Source organism: Mustela lutreola, chromosome 1, assembly GCF_030435805.1.
Source record: "Mustela lutreola isolate mMusLut2 chromosome 1, mMusLut2.pri, whole genome shotgun sequence".
NCBI classification, from domain to species: Eukaryota; Metazoa; Chordata; class Mammalia; order Carnivora; family Mustelidae; genus Mustela; species Mustela lutreola.
Window position 1 is genome coordinate 259,339,325 of NC_081290.1, and position 21,114 is coordinate 259,360,438.

At 35.0% G+C, this 21,114-nt stretch overlaps 2 protein-coding genes across 10 annotated transcripts in view; one reads left to right on the forward strand and one right to left on the reverse strand.

The window, feature by feature from the left end:
- Window positions 1–5,625, reverse strand: part of IMMP1L (inner mitochondrial membrane peptidase subunit 1) — a 79,819-nt gene extending 74,194 nt beyond the window's left edge. For 2 of the 5 annotated variants that reach the window (XM_059138871.1, XM_059138879.1), the window contains exon 1: window positions 5,492–5,625. The gene's annotated coding sequence lies outside the window, so the exon portion shown is untranslated. Of the gene's footprint in view, window positions 1–5,165; window positions 5,241–5,491 lie in introns of those variants that run through there. The other 3 variants (XM_059138905.1, XM_059138898.1, XM_059138888.1) reach the window with 3 other exon arrangements.
- A 91-nt stretch (window positions 5,626–5,716) lies between these two features.
- ELP4 (elongator acetyltransferase complex subunit 4) overlaps window positions 5,717–21,114 on the forward strand; it is a 243,152-nt gene continuing 227,754 nt past the window's right edge. For 2 of the 5 annotated variants that reach the window (XR_009345762.1, XM_059138840.1), the window contains exons 1-2: window positions 5,717–5,979; window positions 13,167–13,202. Coding sequence is in view for 3 of the 5 variants with exons in the window: in XM_059138840.1 (XP_058994823.1) it covers window positions 5,760–5,979; window positions 13,167–13,202 (256 nt within the window). In the remaining 2 variants the exon portion in view is untranslated. The remainder of the gene's footprint in view (window positions 5,980–13,166; window positions 13,203–21,114) is intronic. The other 3 variants (XR_009345763.1, XM_059138826.1, XM_059138817.1) reach the window with 3 other exon arrangements.

The following is a 21,114-nucleotide window of genomic DNA, read 5'->3' on the forward strand; positions in this document are numbered from 1 at the left end:
AATCTCCAAACTGTCTTCCCAAGTGGCTGTACCATTTTGCATTTTCATCAGCAATGTATGAAAGTTCCTGTTGTTCCACATTCTCATTAGCATTTAGTGTTGTCAGTGTTTCAGGTTTTGGCCACTCTAGTAGGTGTGCATCAGTATCTCAATGTTGTTTAAATTTGCATTTCTCTGATGATATATGATGTGAAGCTTCCTTTCATTTGCTTTTTGCCATCTGTATGTCCTCTTTGATCAAATGTCCGTAAAGGTATTTGGCTCATTTTTAAATCAAGTTGTTTATTTTTGAGTTTTAAAGAGCTCTTTGTATATTCTGGATAACAATATTCTATCAGCTATAACATTTGCAAATATTTTCTCCCAGCATATGCCTTTTCTTCTCATTCTCTTGACATTCTCACAGAGCAAGAATTTTTAATTTTGATGAAGTCAAACTAATCAACTATTTTTTTCATGGATCATATCTTTGGTATTTTATCTAAAAAAGCATCAGATATCCAACGTTTTCTAGGTTTTCTCCTATGTTATCTTCTAGGAGTTTTACAGTTTTGCATTTTATGTTTAGATACGTGGTGCACTAGTGTTAATTTCTATGAAAGATGTAAAGTCTGTGCCTAGATCCTCTTTTTTTCTCTTCGCCATGTGTATGTTGTTCCAGCACCATTTGCTAAAACGACTGACTTTGTTTCATTGTATTGCCTTCACTCATTTGTCAAAGGTCAGTAGATAATATTTATGTGAGTCTATTTCTGAGTACTCTATTCTGTTCCACTGATCTGTCTACTCTTTTACCAATATCACACCATCTTAATTACTGTAGCTTTAAGTTAAGTCTTGAAGTCAGGTAGTTTCAGTTCTCCAACTTTGTTCTTCTCCTTCAATATTGTGTTTGCTATTCTGGGTCTTTTGCCTCTCCATATAAACTTCAAAATCAGCTTGTCAATATTCATAAAATAGCTTTCTGGGATTTTGATTGGGATGGCATATGAATCTACAGATCAATTTGGGAAGAATGACATCTTGACACTGAGTCTCCTATCCATAAACATGGGATATCTTTCCATTTATTTAGTTTTTCTTTGATTTTATTCATCGTAATTTTGCAGTTTTCCTCATATAGATCTTATACATATCTTTATTAGATTTATGCCTAAATATTTAATTTTGGGGGATATTAATGTAAATGACATTGTGTTTTTAATTTCCAATTCCACTCAGTTGTTGATATATACAGGAGTTGATTTTTCTTTCTTTTCTTTTTCTTTTTTTTCTTTTCTGAGACAGAGAGGGAGCATGTGTGTGTACATGTGGGGCAGGAATGACAGAGGGAGAGGGAAGAGAGAGAATCTTAATGCAGGGCTCAATCTCACGATCCTGAGATCATGACCTGAGCTGGAATGAAGAATCAGACACTTAACCAGCTGAGCTACCCAGATGCCCTGGAGCTGATTTCATTTAGATAGCAAGGAGAGAGGGCTTTACTGAGAATGTGTAGGTTGAAGTGAGATTTGAAGGATAAGTAGAAGCTAACTATTGGCCTTTTGGAGGAAGAGAACAGGACAGAGTAAGTAAATACTAGAGAACAGGAGAATGAATAAATGCTAGAATGCAGAGAGTAAGGAAATTTACAGAGTGATGTGGCTAGAGAGACAAATGGAGGGAGCTACGTGCCAGTACTTAGTAAGTACTGCTTTTATATTATCAGACCTCTATTCTGAAAGGATTGGGATGGCACTTGAATGAAGAATATACTGCAGATGAATTAAGATGAGGGCTACAGGTCCCAGAATGGATTAGAAAGCTATTAAGAAGTAAATTTTATAAGTCTGGGTAATGTAATGGACATGGCAGAATGATGCTTGAGAGAGGACCTGAGTGTAGTGAGGTTCCTTGTCTTAGGCAACTAATTCTGCAAAAGGTCCTATCATTTACTAAGATATAAAATGTAAGAGGAAGTTCAGTCTAGGGCATTATGAGTTTGAAGACCCATTAAGAAACTGGTAAAGTAAATACCTGAATTTATAATTCCAGAGGTCAGAGAAGCTATCTGGACTATACATGTTTTTCATTGATATACAAATGGTAACTGAGGTCCTGGGACTGGATAAAAGTAAGAACATGAACTAAAAAAGACAGAATGGTCTTAAGGACTCCACAATTTAATAGCAGAAAGGAGGGAAAGGAGATTATTTTCATTTACACCCTTCAGCCATTGAATTGTCCCCCCAGCCTTTCAAATACTGATCCTTCTCCTATGCTATGATTTCCATTCCTTCCATCTCATTTAGGTCCTTTTCTTTATCAATTGTCTAGAACTATTTTCCAGTGCTTTATTTTCTCTCTTTAACAACAAAACTCCTCCCTTAAATGTTTGTCATCTCCCTCTATCTCCCTTCATAGCAAAGCATTTTAAAATGTAAAATGGTCTACTTTTATGGAATATTCAACTTCATTTACCATTCAATTCTAAATACATTATTTGACTTTTCAGTTTACTACTCCATCAAATCTTCCTTTAACAAAGCCTGTAAAACATTAATACTAAATCAAATAAACATTTCCAATTCTTACTTTACTTTCTTTTTCTCTGCCCTGGTTTTAAATGTTATGCTCCCCAAAGTTTATTCTTGGTCCTTTTTTCTTCTCAAAGTATACATTTCCTTGGTGAGTTTATTCATTCCTTGGGGTAAACTCCCACCATGTGCTAATTAATTTTAAATTTACGTGTTTTATCTAGAAATCCCTTTCTCATATGGCCCAGTGTGTACTGGGTATCTCTACTTGGATGCTTCCAGGGTGCCTCCATTTAAACATATTCAAAACAGATTTTTAAAAACTCATTTTATGATCTCCTATTCCCTAAAACAACCAATATCATAACAACAAAATTCCGCTATCTTCCTTTATTCTTTAACCTCTGCCATCCACAAACCTGCTCAGAAATCTGTCATCTTTGATTCCTTGTGTCAACTCTCCTTAGTCACATCAATTCTACTCCTCATAGTAATCTCTTAATTCATTCCATGCCTTTTATCCCAACCACAGTCAACTAATCCATTCTCTTCTAGTATACTCTTAGCCAAAACATAACAATCAAATATGATCATTATGTTGTTGCTTTACTTAAAAATCTTCAGTAATTTCCCGTTTCCTATTATTTTTACAAAAAACAAGAGCCACAACCTTAAAAAAACCAATTAGAATTTGTCTAACTTCTCCAGTCCCATCTTAGCACTCTGCATAAATCATGAGAACTGCCTGCACAGAAGCAGTGAGAGCAGATTTGAAGAAATAGTCTTCCCATCCTCTGCAATGGCTTTCATTGTCTATTACGCCCTCATCTTTTATACTTCCTTCATCACACAAGTTAAACTTCCTCCTCAGGAGAAACTTCCCAAGGCTCCTCTCTGTTCTCTCAGTCCAAGTTAGGTATACAGCATTTGTCCTCCATAGCACTTATAATATACCTTATTATCCTGTTTAACACCCTGCTTCCCCCAACAATGAACTCAAAGAAAAAAAATAACTATTCTTTCTCCTATAACCTGAATGCTTAGCATATTCCCTGGGATTTAGTATGTGCTCGACAAATAATTGTTAATTATTAAGTTGTTTTTAATCATTATTAACACCATACCTAAACATACCCTTTCCACAAATACCTCATTTATTCCAATGTTTTATATTCAACTCTATGTACTGGTAAATTCCAGTATTTGGCATTATTTGCTTTGAGAGCAAAAGTTTTGTCTTTGTAAAAAAAATTAAGACAGATTAAACAAATTTATTCTATAATATTACATATATTATATATCGAAGATATAACTTCAAGAATGCCTTGCTGTGCATATATGGCATAATTTCTGAATTATGAAGTTGAACAAATTCTTCAGTTCTAATACTAACATAAACAAAGCACCATATCACCACTTTTAGAAAACTAAAGGATAAAGTAAATGGAGAGGAAACAAGGGTACATATTTGTAGTAAAGAAGCCTATAAAAGTTCATTATTTTTCCAAATTTTTCCAAGCAGCAAAAATATCCAAGAAGTTTACATCTGAAATTAGACTGCTTTGTCCCTTTTTGTTTTGCCCTTCTTAGCACTTATTTACTACAGAAAAAAAATTGGCACATACTGTCCAACGTGTTCACTTAAAGCATTATGCTGTTTTCTATTATATATAGAAACTATATAGATTATTATGTTAATCTCCCCCAAATGAGAACATTTTTATTTCTATGGATCTAAAGTGACACATTAGGTCTAAGCCGAAAGTAAGCACTCAATAGCTATTTACTGAATCATTTAGATTACAAATTTACACTGAGGAAAGGTTCTAAATGAAAGCATCTAAATCTTGATCAAACTTTCCAGTTGATACACTGTTAAGCAGTAAGGTGGTTTGTTTTATTTTCTTAAGATTTTACTTTAAATACAAAAACAAAACCACCAGCCACTACTTCACATGACTAATTGCAGTTTATCAAACAGAAGCTGCCAAAAAGTTTTAATAAGTCACTGAGATTTAAAACAATTCACTGGAAAGTATTTCAAAGAAATCTGGATAGATATATATTTTAATACATCATAGATCACTGTCAAAACCAATAATTCAGTAGCACAGGCACAATTTGGGAGTCTTTTTTAGTTTAGATATTTGTCAATCATTAATACCTTTCTTTAAAAATCACTTACTCCTCCACCCAGCTCACTTTTGAGAAAAGTTTTAAATCCAAAGACACAGCTCTAAATGACATGTTTTTTCCACACATAAAATTCCTATTCTAATAAAAAAAAAAAGAGCTCTCAATTCAGAGTTCACAAATCACTAGGAAAATAAAGTACAGACACATATAATACCAGGTGTTTTTTTTTTTTTTTTTTTAGGAAAGAGACCTAAAGTATTTTCTGTTATTTGCAGCTGCCTTAACAGCAAATGACAATTAAATGTGTGAACAAGGTTGTCAGAGTAACACTTGTCATTCACACTACTTATAGAAACGCGCCCCAAGACTTCCAGAAGCACTAATTAAAATTAACGAAAGCTTCTCAAGGGGACTTGTCAGAGAAGTACATTTTGTCATTTGCTGTTTGAGACAGGAAAACCAAATCTCCTCAAAGCTCAAGAGTTTTCCCGCTAAAGTTTAAAGCCAACCCACCTGCCTGCCACCGGCACTGTCGAAATGAGCCCAGATGCTCAGCAAGCAACTCATTAGGAGTTCCAATTTCTTCAATAAAACACAACCAGTCCGAGAAAAAAAAAAAAAAAAAAAACCTGATGGTAAAGGCGGAATGAACTTTCTCTCAGAAGTCAGAAAAGAAAGGGGCGAGGGAAAATATCTTTCCTCTTTTCTAAGCACCAGAGAAAGGTGCAAATTCTCACTGGCAGTTACTTGATATATCGCTCCACTAGTTTTTTTTTTTTTTTTATTCTGCGTGAATGAAGACACTCAAAACGAGAAAAATGTTGAATGATATTACCCACCTCTAGCCCCAAAGAACCAAGGAACACTCTCACCCAGGACTCAGGTGGGCCTTTCTCACCTGGGCCCAGCAGAAGTCCGCCGTCCCCACGTAGAGCGCACTTTTCAGCAATACTCCTTGCGATTGGTTGGCTGGGAAGAGAGCTCTCAATGCTATTGGCCATGGGAGCGGAGATAGCGGGCAAGGAGGCGGGTGTTTGGGGCTGGCTCTGACGGGTTTGCGGCTTCAGTTCCCAGAGTTCCTATTGGGTCAACGCGGGAAGTTCCAACATGGCGGCCGCGGCGGACTGCGGCACTGGCGCTGCGAGTACTGGATCTATAGGGGCTGCAGCATGCAAGAACGTCACCAGTTTCCAGAGGAAGGGTCCTAGAGCCAGCGGTACCGACAGCGGCTGTTCTCGACTGGTGTCCATCGCGGGCACACGACCGTCGGTGCGGAATGGACAGCTGCTGGTATCTACCGGGCTCCCAGCCCTGGACCAGCTCCTAGGTCGGTTCACAACGGAGATTTGGGCTCAACAGAGGGAATACTTAGGGAGGGCACCTGTCAGGGAAGCCGCCCTAACCTCTTATTTATCTCTCACCCCCCAGCCTTCGGACTTGGAAAGGATAGTCCGGTCTGATAAAGATGTAGGGGAGGAAATGTTGTAGGGACACTCCTAAATGCTGTTACTGCTCCCACGTTGTACTGTGTTTCTGGCCCACCAGCCTTTCTAGGTTACGACGGGATCCCTACATGGTTTTATCTAGAAATACTATTTAATCAGGGGGAATCATTAATATTTGGAGATGGTTTGGCCTCAACTCCAGGATCCCCTGCTGGTCTCTGCACCGTTCTGCCAACCCCAGATAGCTCGTGGTTTCGCCTAACCTGCAAAGTTTGTATCATTGTGAGAGATGCATTTCATTTAGAAAATGCTGAAAAAAGTTAACTTCCCCACTTTCACCGCCAGGCTGCTTATCTCCTGGTTCTGAATCTTTAAACAAACTTGGCTTTAAGAGAATGGATGTTAAACACTTACGTGGGTACAGAGTAGTTAAAGCCTGTTGTTGATATCGGTGGTCGTACTAGTAGACTGCGTTAAATATATTTGTATATATTTTTGTTAAATTTTTTCTCTGTATATTTTGCTTCCCAGAGTTAACATTGTTTAAAGTTAATTCACATTTTAATGAGAAAAAGAAATCCAGTCCTTAGGCTTTCTTGTATAATCTTTGTAATTTTTCATGAGAAGCCTGCTGAAGAATAGCTTATTTCATAACTGTTACGTTGCGAAGATTGACCACATTAGATTGCTAGGACAGAGCTGCTGTGTTAATAGAGCTTGTAAATTAGTTGTCTTATCAGAATGTTGCTTCATTAAAATTGGTCTATGTTTATATTTCATAACTATATAGTATGTGATCTGTCAGTTAAGTCTTGTACATTTTCATAAAATATTACAAATGCCATTGCTTGTTCTTGTACTACACTTGAAATTTCTCTCTGTATTACATTTTCCCCCTCAAGATACACTCTTCAGATAGGTTTAGTGCAAAGGAAATTGACAAGGCAAGCAACCTTTGAGAAAGAACACAGCTTCTTGTCTGTTATGTCATGTTCTTAACTGAATCCTGGTTATTTCTACACAAATTTGAGTATTTGCACTTAATTGTCTCAAGTATTGCCTTCCTAAATTGCATGGTACTGAAAACAAATGATCCAAAATATATAGTTAGCAAATATTTATCTCAGATTTTTTTTTTTTTCCCCCTGTTGAGCTTTACTTGGTATCATCTTATACTTGAATTTAAAGTCTGGAAGCTGTTCCTAGTCCTTCCCTTTTTTCCTCTTCCCTAATTCACTGGAGATATGGAACTTTATTCACTTAATCCTGAATCTCGTCAAACAAAAAGGTCATATTTCTGACATTATACCTTCAGTTTCTTGTTAGAATAACAAAATTTGCTATTTTGTTATAGGACAGTTTCTGGCACATAGTTGATTCTCATTAAGTTCTTCATTGAAAGAGAACTATGTAGGGGGAAAAAAAAAACCTGGGCAAGAAATTATGAAAGAGGTAGGATGAGTTATGTGTGAGCTTTAGAAGCAGATACAGTGACATGAACAGAGTCATTAAAGCTAGAGACAGTGTAGGCTGATCTTCAGGCTTCAAATTTAGTGTTACTGCACTGTGCTACAGCTGTTTCAGATTTTTGAGAACTCTTTTGAAGTGGCTTTAAGCATTTATCAACCCAAGACTAATGATTTAAGTACATCTCTTAAAGCACCCACTAAAAAGTTAACCTAAAGCACTATATATAAATATTTCATTTATATTTAAATGTTTCTACAGTGATATAAACTTGAACTGTAATTTAAAAATCTTCCAGATTTGCTTGCAAGGGACACGAGTATTTGATTGTAAAAAACTTATGCTAAAAATTGGTGTTTGTTTAAGATAATTGAAATAGGTACTAGTTTGGGGATATTTTGAAATATGTTTTGCATGTGTACAGTTAATTCTCAAAGTGCACAGAAGAGGTTGTTATAATAGGAGTTAGTGCATTTGGAATAATAAATATGTCCAGAAGTATTTTAGTTGTTGTTAACTTCTTAATGACATTTTTGTATTTTTATTTTTTATTTTGTATGGCTCTGTAGAGCAAATCCGTTACATTTGTTTTTCATTAAAACATTATTTGGAAGTGAAATGTTTGGTTGCTAATGTGTATACACATAAATGTAAGTAATTCAGATTATATTTTTACTCTAAAATATTTGACTCAAATTGTGACAAGCCTAATACAATCATATTGTGATAAGACACAATGATAGCAGGATGTTTTATCAGAATGGTGGAATTATACTATGACATTGCGACTGTTGCCTAAATATATTCTGTGGTTACTGTGAAACAAGTAAATATTGTATTGTCACTACCATGCAGTGCAGTGATATTTCACCACTGCCACTGTGATGTCAATTTAATTTTAAGCATAGATTCAAAATATATTTAAGTATATTTTTTAATATATTATACAGGCAAATTGAAGGTTGATCATTTGAAGATACGCTAATATTTCCATTCCTACTCCCAAATGCTTTATGAATTTGACAATTCCCCACATCAGCATCTTTTATAAACATGATCTAATCATATCAAAAACTTTTGTTCTCACAACTTAAATTTTGTTAAATATTGATATACATTTCCCAAGTTGGCCACATTGAAATTTTCAACTTCCAAGATTTTTCTAACCCAGCTTCTCTACCCTGTCCTTCCAGGACATTTATGTCATCATATGAGGTCACTATATATATATATATATATATATATATATATATATATATATATATCATTTCCCTTCTTCCAGTAATCACCAAGAAGTTTACAGTGGATAAAGGATTCTGGCAAAATTTCTTTCCTTTTTTTTTTTTTTTTTTTGTAGGGCAAAAGGTATAGCTCTTACATGTTGTGTGTGTGTGTGTATATATATATATATTTTTTTTTTTTCCCCCTAGGGCAAAAGGTATAAGCTCAATATGATCTTAGGATCATATTGTCTAACCTGGGGGAATTCTCTCCCAGGCTAATCCTTCAAAAAGGTATTTTAAGGAGTGGTGATACTCAGGTTTGACTGGTTTAATTAATGTGCTGTTTGGGACTTACTCAATTTTGACAATTAGGTGAATGGAAGATAGGGATTTGGGATAAAGAACAGTACAGGAAGAATACTCCGAAGAAGCTTGAAGATAGCTATCATTTTCAATGCTAATGTTAAAAAGTAAATACTGGTGGGCTTATTTTCTTTGCTCCACTGTATCTTAATTAGAATATGTGATATATGTTGAGTTTGGACTATATATTAAAAATAATCCTTATTTTTATGGCTATGATAGTTTAGTAATGGCTGTATATTTAAGGAAAATGTAGCTTATTCATTTGTATTGATACATAAACTTGTTTCATGTAACTTAATCTATAGAACCATTCTGTTTATAGCTTTTACTGTTTTGTTTCCTATATTTTCCCAGCTAATCGTTGTGATAATCAAGAGTTGTCAGGATGTTTCCTACCTCCCAGAGAGAGAAGAAAAAGTAGACTTGTTAATGAAATGAACTGCAGTTTAATTTGAGGCATGGCATTAATTAAATAGTTCAGGACATTGCTGTGAACAAAGGAAGGGATAGAAACTGTTTGTACTTTGCATTCTCCCTAAAATGACCTATAATTTTATACAAAACTATTCCTTTATAGAAAGGACTGCTATAAATCACTGTTGTCTTTTCTGACTTTTATTTCCTTTCCCTTTTACTTCCTAACTTTGAAAAAGGAGAGGCCCTTATAAAGTAAGGTATCACTCGTTATATCCTAATACATTAATTTGACCTTGCTTACCCAAAATTTATAGCTTAACTAGAGATCTGCTTTGGGAAGTGTAAATGGTGATTGAATTTTCTCCCTTTAATATAATTTTCTGGGGCTCCTGGCTGGCTCAGTTGGTAGAGTATATGACTCTTGATCTCAGGGTACCAATGGAGTTCTGAATGTAAAGATCCATTAAAATGAGCTTTGGTTGAACGTATCATGTCAAGATATCCTGTCATGGCTGGTTGCGGAAGCTTTTTATTTTTTGATAAGTACATGGATACAAACTTATTTAAACTTACTCTAGTTTAAAATACAGTTAGAACCACAGTTCATATATCTTATATATCAAGTGAGATATATCAAAATACTTTATGCAGAAGTATTTTAGGGAAATGTGAGGTCTCATCACCCTGAAATTTCGAAGAACAGAGGAACTTTGCTGTTACATATATGTACGTGTCAAATCATTTTCCCTCATACACAGAATAAAAGCTTGATTTTTTAAAATAATAAGGTGGCTTCATCTTATTCCCCATGACCAACCTCCGAAATGACTAACCTATACTAAAGCCATCCAAATTTAAGTCTAGTAAATTTACATGATAGAGCCCTTTAGAAAAAAAGATAATTGCCTTTTGTAAGAGAAATCCTGATATTATATTCAAATGTCTGATTAAAGTCATTAACATGTCCTCATTTTATCTTGTTTTGAGTAATGTTCACATTTTCCAAACATTAGAAATTGAATGTACATAAGATTTAAAATTTAATTGGGTGGCATTTCCTGAATTATCAGAAACTGGTTTATTTGAATAATTCTTACAGAAAATTACCTTCTTAGTGTACTCTCATTTGTATAATGCTTTGCTTAACTAGTTCATCAATGGGAAGTATTCTAATTCTTACTACTATAATGATCACTATTTATCAAATAATGGTATATCTATAATTATTTATTCTCATTAGAAAATAATTGCCAGAATGGTAATAGCTCTTACTGAGTACCTTTCTGAGCCAGACACTTGAGCTAGGTATCATTTCATTTAATTGGGAAACTATTTCTGGATCTATTCTTATCATCCCACTGTGAATGACATTCACAAAAAATCTTTAGTTCTGTATCTAACTGTTCCAGTTGTAGCCCTCATACAAATTCTTAATTTGAGGCTATATGAATGTAGTCCCAGGGATGTTTAGACAAGAAATCTAAATCTTTCCTACAAGAAATAGATTAAGGAACCGAAACCAGGTAACTTTTTTTCATAGTACCTGCTCTAGGTTAGACCATGCAGTATCTGTTATGTACCTCTATTAGTTTGTCTTAAATATACACAGAATGGTGAGTAGGCATTTAAATGCTTGTTTTGCATGTAAGAGAGAAATAAGGAACTGGAAATATAAAATGCTCAAAGTAATCAAAAAAGTTAAGCGCTCAAAATGGATTAAAAAATTTAGTAGTGGTTTATATGTAGCACAAACTATAAAAGTAGACAGCCTAATCTTAGAGAAAATCTTTTTGCTCAGATCTTAAATGGTTGTTTTCATCCTATATATTTCATTTTATGTGATTCTTTTAGTTTGAACAAAATTTGAAGTTATCCTGTATAGTCTGGTATGGCTTTAAATGCTATATTGAAAGAACCTATCTAAATGTGAAATTAAAATACATATTTAGTGTGATAACAAATCCACCTAAACATTAAAATATATATAAAGTGCTAGTTTATTTTTAAAATCTTCTCTAACAATTTGAAATGTTCTATTTAGAGTCATAAAGTCACCAAATATAGTATTGTATTCTATGTTCATGTATATTACCAAATTTCAAACTCTTTGAACAATAACATTTATGCATATTTGCAAGGCAAAAAGTAAACACTGTCAAAGGAATTTTACATACTAAGTTATTCTATATAATGTTTACCACTACAAAATTTGTTGGGGGAAAAGTTTTTTACTGGTACTCTAAATATTTCTTTCACAGTTTTATGCACCAAAACCAAAGACATTGGTAGGATTGTCTTCAATTATCCAACAATTTTGAGTAGCTTCTTTTTAAATTACTTTAGATCTATTTCATCCTTTGATACTCATATTTCAATCTATTTTAAGTGAATTTGCTAGTATAATTTATAACAAATGGAATACTTTTACAAATGTTGCACAAAATATTTGTACTCAAATGTCTTTTCATTGTAGTTCTAGTTATCTATAATTTGACTTCAAATTGATTTTTATTAAATCATTATTTGAGTTATATGCTAATGACAGTACCGCTCTAATTCAGATATTCAAAAGAACATTTTCTGCTATTATTAAAAAATGTATTCTGGGGGTGCCTGGGTGGCTCAATGGGTTAAAGCCTCTGCCTTCAGCTCAGGTCATGATCCCAGAGACCTGGGATCAAGCCCCACATCGGGCTCTCTGTTCAACAGAGAGCCTGCTTCCCCCTGTCTCTCTGCCTCTCTGCTTGCTTGTGATCTCTGTCTGTCAAATAAATAAATAAATAAAATCTTTAAGGGTGCCTGGGTGACTCAGTGGGGTAAGCCTCTGCCTTCAGCTCAGGTCATGATCCCAGAGACCTGGGATCAAGCCCCACATCGGGCTCTCTACTCAGCAGGGAGCCTACTTCCTCCTCTCTCTCTCTGCCTGCCTCTCTGCCTACTTGTGATCTCTCTCTGTCAAATAAATAAATAAAAATCTAAAAAAAAAAAAATCTTTAAAAAAGTGTATTTTATAATGGTGACTTTTTTGTTTGAAATTATGAAAATATTGTTTATTTTAAATTCTAAATGTATTTGGGAATATGTCGATCTTTGTGTGTATTTTCCTATTGAAAAAAGGAATTACTTTTAATTATTGGGTGTTTTTCCCCAAGGCTTATTAAATTTGAGTGTAAATACTAAAGTGGAATTTCTACTATAATAACCTTTCCTATGTTGTACTTCTGTAGTATTAATTTACTGTGAACATTAGGTCTTGGCTATTGAGTTAATTTATTAACAGGTACTAAATGTAACATTATTGGGACATGTAACCACAGTTATGTTGAATGCTGCATGGTCCTATCATAGGAGAAGAGAGGATAGTACAGTATATTATGAAAGTAATTGTAATGTGTAGTGTGTAATTACATATAATATATAATTATTTCATAATAGCACCTTAAGCAAAATATCTCCAAGGTAATTAAAATGTTGTTCTCATCTGCAATTTTAAAGTTAGTGAAGTGGTTGTCCTTGATAAAGCTTAACTTTTATGCTAAAGATAATGTGTATGAAAGGGTAGATTAATTTTTTTCTTGGTTTTATTTTGTTTCCAGGTGGAGGTTTGGCTGTTGGAACAGTTCTTCTAATTGGTTAGTATAGCATATACTGATTAGAGTTTTCTATTGTGCATAATGATTTTATGGGCTTGCCAATTCTGATATTAAATATATAGCTTTCTATAAGAGTTAAGCTAAATTAGAAAAGAAATGCCATAAGTTTTAATTTAAATGATCTGAACTTGGAATAAATGAAGCAAGTATATCTGCAAATACAGCTCTGGTAATTTAAAAATGTTCACAGTCCATTGTCCTCTGTTTCTTTTAAAAAAGGTTAAAGTTAATTCCAATTGTTTTTTGGGGGGGTGGGGGACATCTCTGTATGTAAGTGAGGTTATTATAGTGATTAATTTGAGAAGTACCAATAAGTCCATTGTATATATATCATGCATTTTTATTACTATTTTTTCTTATTGAAAGAAAAGTAACTGATAAAGCATATTCTTGTTCACCTTTAAGTGCCAATAGTTCTTATTTAATTATACATACATAATCCTATTTACCTTATTGTTTAGATTATAGAATCTGGAATTAAAATACACTTTGGCAGTTATGTAGTCAAAGTTCCCAACTAGCCATAAATCACTTTTCGATCATTGTTGACAGTATCAAACAATTTGGATACAGATTATATAATTTAAAGGGCTCACTACTTCACAAAACTATGAATTATTATTGAAATTATTAGAAAATTCTTTTTTTAAAATATGTATTGAGAGAGAGAGCAAGTACAAGCAGGAGGAGCTGCAGAGGGAGAGGGAGAACAGACTCCCCGCTAAGCGGGGAGCCCAATGTGGGGCTCAGTCCCAGCACCCCGGGATCACAGCCTGAGCCAAAGGCAGACACTTAACCAGTTGAGCTACCCAGGGACCCCAAGAAGCTCTCTATATTAATGTTTAATCTATATAATTTAACAGATTTGTTGTTTCTAATTTTGTTCTCTGATTTAACTTGCATACTTTTTCACATGACACTCTTAAAATGTTTGAAAATATTTTATTACCTCAAATCTTCTTTAAATGAAATAGACATAGCTTAAACTCTTTTTAATGTGTTGTGACTTTCATGTTCCTTACTCTCCTGGTTGTTTTTTTGTCATACCTATCAAACTGATGTCTCTGTGTGCTCACAACTGAATACAGTATTCCAAATTTACTATGCTTGTACTTAGACTACAAATTGTGATAATCTAGATAGAATTATTATTTCTAGGCACCAATAAAGTTACTCTGTATTCATTGACTTCTCTTAAGGTAGCAATGAAATGTGTTACTCTGCCCCAGGAATGCAAAATGGTGGTGTTTTAAATTTAGTATATACCTAAGCATTTGTCTGATAAGTAAAGCTCTATCTGGAATACTCAAAAGAGATGTGTAGTACATCTTATTCCCCATCTCTGCTGTATAATTAAAGAGTAATAATAATAGCGAGAGCTATCCTTTTCTTACAATGGGTCAGTATTGTGCTGTATATTTTTTTAAGATTTTATTTATTATTTATTTGAGAGAGAGAGAGCACAAACAAGCAGAGGGAGAGGGAGAAACAGGCTTCCCCCTGGGCAGGGAGCATATCATAGGGCTCTATCCCAGGACCCTGAGATCATGACCTGAGCCAAAGGCAAATGCTTAACCAACTGAGCCACCCAGGTGCCCTATGCTAAGTGTTTTATACGTGGTTTTTCCCTTAACATAACAACCTTATAAGATGTTACATGTACTCTGTATTAACCCCATCTTAAACTTAAAGAAATAAGGCTCAGAGGGTGAAGTGATTTTCCCATTATCACACAGCAAGTGAAAGAACTAGGATTTGAATTCTGGTATGACTAAAAGGCTGTGTTTTTTTTTTTCTTTTTTTTTTCTTTTTTTTTTTGTAACTTCTCTAATAGCCATAAACAGTAAAATAGGAGTTTTATACCTTGTTAATTTTTTTAAAGATTTTATTTATTGGAGAGGTAGAGCATGAGATGGGAGAAGGTAAGAGGGAAAAGCAGACTCTCCAAGGAACAAGGAGCCTGATGCAGGACTCCATCCAGGATACTGGGATCATGATCTGAGCTGAAGGCAGTCACTTAACCAACTGAGCTACCCAGCCGCCCAGTTTTATACCTATTTAGAATAAAGTTTTAAGTAGTGAATTAAGCCTACATTGTGGGGGTCTTTTCTTTTAATAATTTCCAAATTTCTAAACTTGAAAGAGCCTTCATTTAATTAATTCACAATAAGGATAAAAGTTGTAGCAATGCCAAAAAATTCTTTTTTGTAAGAGTACAAACTGGTGGTTGCCAGAGGAGAGGACAGTGGCAAGGGGCCGACGGGGTTGAAATGGATGAAGGGGAGTGGGAGGTACAGGCTTCCAGTTATGGAGTGCATTCATCACAGGGATGAAAGGTAGAGCAGAGGGATTGTAGTCAATGATACTAGTAGGGTTATATGATGACAGATTGTAGCTACACATGCAGTAAACGTAGCATAAAGGTGTAGAAGTATTGAATCAATATGTTATACACCTGAAACTAATGTAACATTGTGTGTCAGCTGTACTTCAACAAAAAATATGAGACTGACGCGCTACCTACTGTGCTAATGAGGCACCTCTTCAACAAAAAATAAATAATAAAAATAGACTTTTTAAAAAAGAAAAATGTTCTTATTTTACATAATCAGCATTTCTTCATTCTAGGCAGAAAGTTTTGTCGCCATAATAGTAAAACAATATGCAAAGGCTATTAATTAAGATTTTTCAGGTGTGCAATATTTGCTAAAGATTGATTTGTATAGTTGTAGCTTATTGCTACCTAAAATATATTAATTTTTACAAATAATGCCATTGAGTCATGTTGGTTCTGTGTTCAGTCATCATATTTTAACCCAGCCATTAATTTCCATTCAGCTCTTGGTTGCAAAATCCCTGCCAAGTTTTTACCATTTACTTCAATCACTACAGCATAATTTTCTGGACACTTACCTAGGGCTTAGTGCCCAAGTATCTGAATAATAGACAACATTTAATAAAAAATTAAGTAAAATATGTTCTATAAAATATCTGTGCCCTCATCAGTCTTTAAAGTACTATTTAAGAACCTGAGGTACAGAATTCTTTTTTTTTTTTTGACAGAGAGCGAGATCACAAGTAGGCAGAGAGGCAGGCAGAGAGAGAGGGAGAAGCAGGCTCCCCGCTGAGCAGAGAGCCTGACACAGGGCTCCATCCCAGGACCCTGAGACCCTAACCTGAGCCGAAGGCAATGGTTCAAACTACTCTGCGACCCAGGCACCTCCAGAATTATTCTTAACAGTAGACGTAAGAGGAAGAAATACTCTGTAATTGAGAAATTCTAGAAATGGTGATGTCAGTCTCATTTTTAAAAACTTATCTTTTACTAAATAAGGAATGAATGAAGGATTTCATTCATATATTTGTCATAGACAAATATTTTCGTTTTTAATGTCAATAAATAAATACATAAAATAGAAAAGGATATGTACAGAATAATAGGCTGTCCTTTCAGTTGCTCCGTCTCCGTACCCAGAGACAATAATGTTCTGGTATCCTCCCCAAATATTTCTGCTGAAATAAGAAACATGGGGGCACTCTGCTTTTTCCACTTAATACATCTTAGAGATCAGTCCATGTGCAATCATATGTTTATTCTAACAACTCTAAAAGATTCTCTTATATGGATGTGCCATAATTTATTTAAATAGTTCTCAATTGATAAATTTAAGTTCCATTCTTCCATTGCTAACAATGCTGTTGTACATAATCTTGTATATAAGCTTTGCAAACATGTGTAAATATCTGTAGAATAAATTCCAAGGTACAGACTTGCTTAGTTGAGGCATGTTAAATTGTATTGGATATTATTAGGTTGTTCTCCCAAGAGGGATATGCCATCTTTTACTTCAGGCAGTTAGCAGTTATAAGAATATACCAGTGAGTTTACCTTCACCCTTAACAACACTGCGTATTAACGAACATTTAAATCTTTACCAGTCTGAACAAATGAAAAGTGAAGAATGGCATTTCCTCACTTGAGCCTGGGACTTTGTGCTTTGATGACTAAAAATCTGGAGAGTTACTATAATAGTTTCTAAAATGTGCAACTAAATTTTAATTCTTTTCTTGAGGGGAAGTATCTGTGAATGATTGATAATTCATTCAGAAAATGTTCGTTGGGGTTACAAATATCAATCAGGTGCTCTCTTTCCTTAAGGAACTTTGCACCTATGGAGGAGACATAGGTAAAGCAAATAATTACAATATAATAAGTTAAATACCATAATAGATGTGTCTGTTATTACACTTTAACATGTGTTGTAGCCAGAACAAGGGGTGGCTGTTGATTTTTATATATTGTTCTTATAACCTGCAACTCTTGAATAGTTTATAGATTCACTTGAATATAATGAGTAGGCAGCCACCTTTGGCAAATATTGACAATGTTATTTTATGACTGGCATCTTGCAGTCGGGTGCTTCCATAACAAATAGGAAAAATAGGAGTGTGGCTTTGGAACCAGGTAGTGGGCAAAAGCTGGAAGGATTTTAAGGAGCATATTAGTTAGAGGAAGCCTAAATTGCCATGAACAGATGGTTAGTGGAAATCTGTACTCTGATGACACTCCTAGTGAGAGTGAAAAGAAACTGAGATGCATGTTACCGAAAGCTGGAGGATAGGACATCCTTGTTAAACAGTGGCAGAAAGCGTAGCAATATTGTTATCTGCAGTTGTATGGGAAGAAAACACATGCCTGATGAACTTGATGGTCTAGCAAAGGAGATTTTTTTTTATAGTGTGTAATAAGGAAAAGCTCAGACAAGAATAACTAAAACATAGTAACAGATTTTTTTAAAAGTCTATCTTTGATGAAATATCAATTCACTGACATATTATTTACTAGGTATTCAATAACTGTTAAAGTAATGATTGAATAAAAGAATATGACAGGTATAAGGCAAACACCTTGCCTTTATAGTCTGGTTTTTCTGTAAAGCTAATAGTTTGAATCTTCTCAGTATTATTTTTGTCCTTCTATCAACTTCTAAGTGTTAAAGATTTTTGAAAATATGTAAAACTGTGATAAATTTAGTTTCATCTATTAGCTTTTCTTTAGAAAACCTTCAAGCAACAGGCACCTGGGTGGCTCAGTCAGTTAAGCATCTGACCCTAGGTTTCTGCTCAGGTCATGATCTCAGTATCATGGGAAAGAACCCCATGTTGGGTTCCGTGCTCAGCACAGAGTCTGCTTGAGATTCTCTCCCTCTCCTTCTGGCCCTCCCCCTACTTCTTTTCTTTCTCTCTCTCTCTAAAATAAATTATCTCCCCGGGGTCCCTGAGCAGCTCGGTCTGAGCCAACTCTGGATTTCAATTAAGGGCATGCTCTCAGGGTATTGGGATCAAGCCCCATATCAGGCTCCAGCTTATTGGGGAGTCTTCTTGGGATTTTGTCTCTCCCTCTCTCTCTGCCCCTTCCTTTGCTCAGGTGTGTTCAACTTGTATAATAGATGAAGTTTGCCTTAAAAAATGGTTCAACAGGGACGCCTGGGTGGCTCAGTTGGTTAAGCCGCTGCCTTCAGCTCAGGTCATGATCCCGGCGTCCTGGGATCAAGTCCCACATCGGGCTCCTTGCTCAGCGGGGAGCCTGCTTCTCCCTCTGCCTCTGCCTGCCATTCTGTCTGCCTGTGCTTGCTCTCCCTCTCTCTCTCTCTCTCTCTCTCTCTCTGATGAATAAAATCTTAAAAAAAAAAAAAATGGTTCAACAGTTCCAAACATAAAGCAGTTATGGAGACTTAAGGTCAGTGGATAGGAGCTTAGGGCATAACTATATTGCTCATCACTCAAAGATTTTTTTTATTCCCAAAATTAAAGCATGAAGATGGTTTGCTGTAATAGTTTTCACTATAGATTGTCAGTTTTTGACCATGTCTCTTGAAATAGATTACTCATTTACCAAGGTGATTGTGTGCACAAGTGTGTTCATGCACATAAGTCTGGGCTTACAGAACTGTGTATTTACAATTTCAGTAGCAATGGAACTATGAAATCTAGACATAGTGAACACTGCCAGAAATCCAGGGTAGGTGCATTTTAGACCTTCCAAATACAGCTGGAAAAATGAATATGAATTTGTAACAGGCCATTCTCAATTGAATAACCAAGGGACCCCTACAATTATTTAGAAAATCAAAGACTTCCTGAAACATGTTTCATTCTTTGGTATTGAACTAGGTTTTGAGATGTTTTTATTTAAATTGCTTGCTGACAGTTTGGCACAAAGATAAATTTAGGGCATCTTAAAAGTATCAAAAGTGAAGGAATGGCATAAATAGAATTTATACATCTTTTAAAATAAAGGATCTTGGGGCACCTGAGTGGCTCAGTAGGTTGGGCGTCTGCCTTCAGCTTAGATCATGATCTTAGGATCCTGGGATCGAGCCCTGTGTTGGGCTCCCTGCTCAGCAGGCAGCCTGCTTCCCGCCCCCTCCCCCCATCTGCCTTTCTGCCTACTTGTGATCTCTATCAAATAAATAAATAAAATTCTTAAAATAGAGGATCTTAATCTGTTTACGGCGATATTGAACATCAAAAGGTTTAATAGAAGTTGTCAATCATTAAAGTCTAAGTTATGTGACACTTATGAGTGCATTATTTTTAAATTAATCTCTTAGTTCAGAAGTAGGAAATAAATGATATACTATTAGACAATTACAACTAGCTATGAGTTTAACTTTGTATTAGTTTCTTATTACTGTGTAACAGTATTAACACAGACTTAGTTTAAAAACAAAACACATTTATTATCCCATGATTCCTGTGGATTGGGAGTCCAAGCACAGATCATCAGGTCCTCTGCAAGCCATCTGAAGACTTGGCCGGGGAAGGATCTGCTTTCAAGCTCACATGTTTGTTGGCAGCATTCAGTTCCTTGCTGCCTGTCAGTCAAGGGCAGCTCCCAACATGGCATCTTATTTCTTCTAAACCAGTGAAGAAGAACATGTCTCAGCAAGACAGACATTACAGTCTTATGCAACAGAAGCGGTGACATCCCGTTACCTTTGCTATATTCTTCTGGTTAGAAACAAGTCACAGCTTCCAGACACACTCAAAAAGAGGAGATTTTACAAAGGCTTGAATACCAGGAAATAGGAATCATGTGGTTCACCTTAGAATCTGCTACTCTTTTCACAATTTTAATTTGTTATTATTTCATGTAATAGCAAAAACTAAGCACTCTCACTCAATATATCTCTCACAGGATATTATAATATTTTCTCATTGGTTGCCTTCAACTTTTCTGAAATCACAGTTATACATTTTCATCTATACCATGTAATAAATTCTAAGCATTTTCCTTATTATGCATGAGTTGGCAAACTATAGCCTGTGGTCCACTGACCTATCTATAGATAAATTTTTTAGAACATAGCCATGCTTAATTATTTGTATATTGTCTATGGTTGCTTCTGTGATACAGGTGCAGAGTTGAATACTTTCAACAGAGACTGCATGTACAGTTCACAAGTCTGAAAAACTTTTATTTTCTGACTCTTTAAGAAAAAGCTTACAAATGGCTGTTTTGTATTCTGTATTTTTCTTAACTTATTTTATGGCAGTAAAGCTTGTTGAAAGATTGAAACAGGATAGTCCATGCAGTTCTTTCGTAAAACCACCTGACCTTTTGTCCTGAAGCATCTAAGCACGTACAGTGTGTTTAGCATTGCTAGGCAGTATAAATCTTGGGGTTTACCCTTTCTGAACTTAAACTGGATGTTTTTTGCACATTCATTGGAATAAATATTCCAATATTCATTGGAATAAATATGAACAGTACATACATACAGATGTTTTTGCAGATGTAAGAAGAGGTATAGAAAAGGCTTAAATTGAATCAAACTATGGGTATAAATTGAAGGGAAATGAAGAGAGGAAAGTACTCCCATGGAAA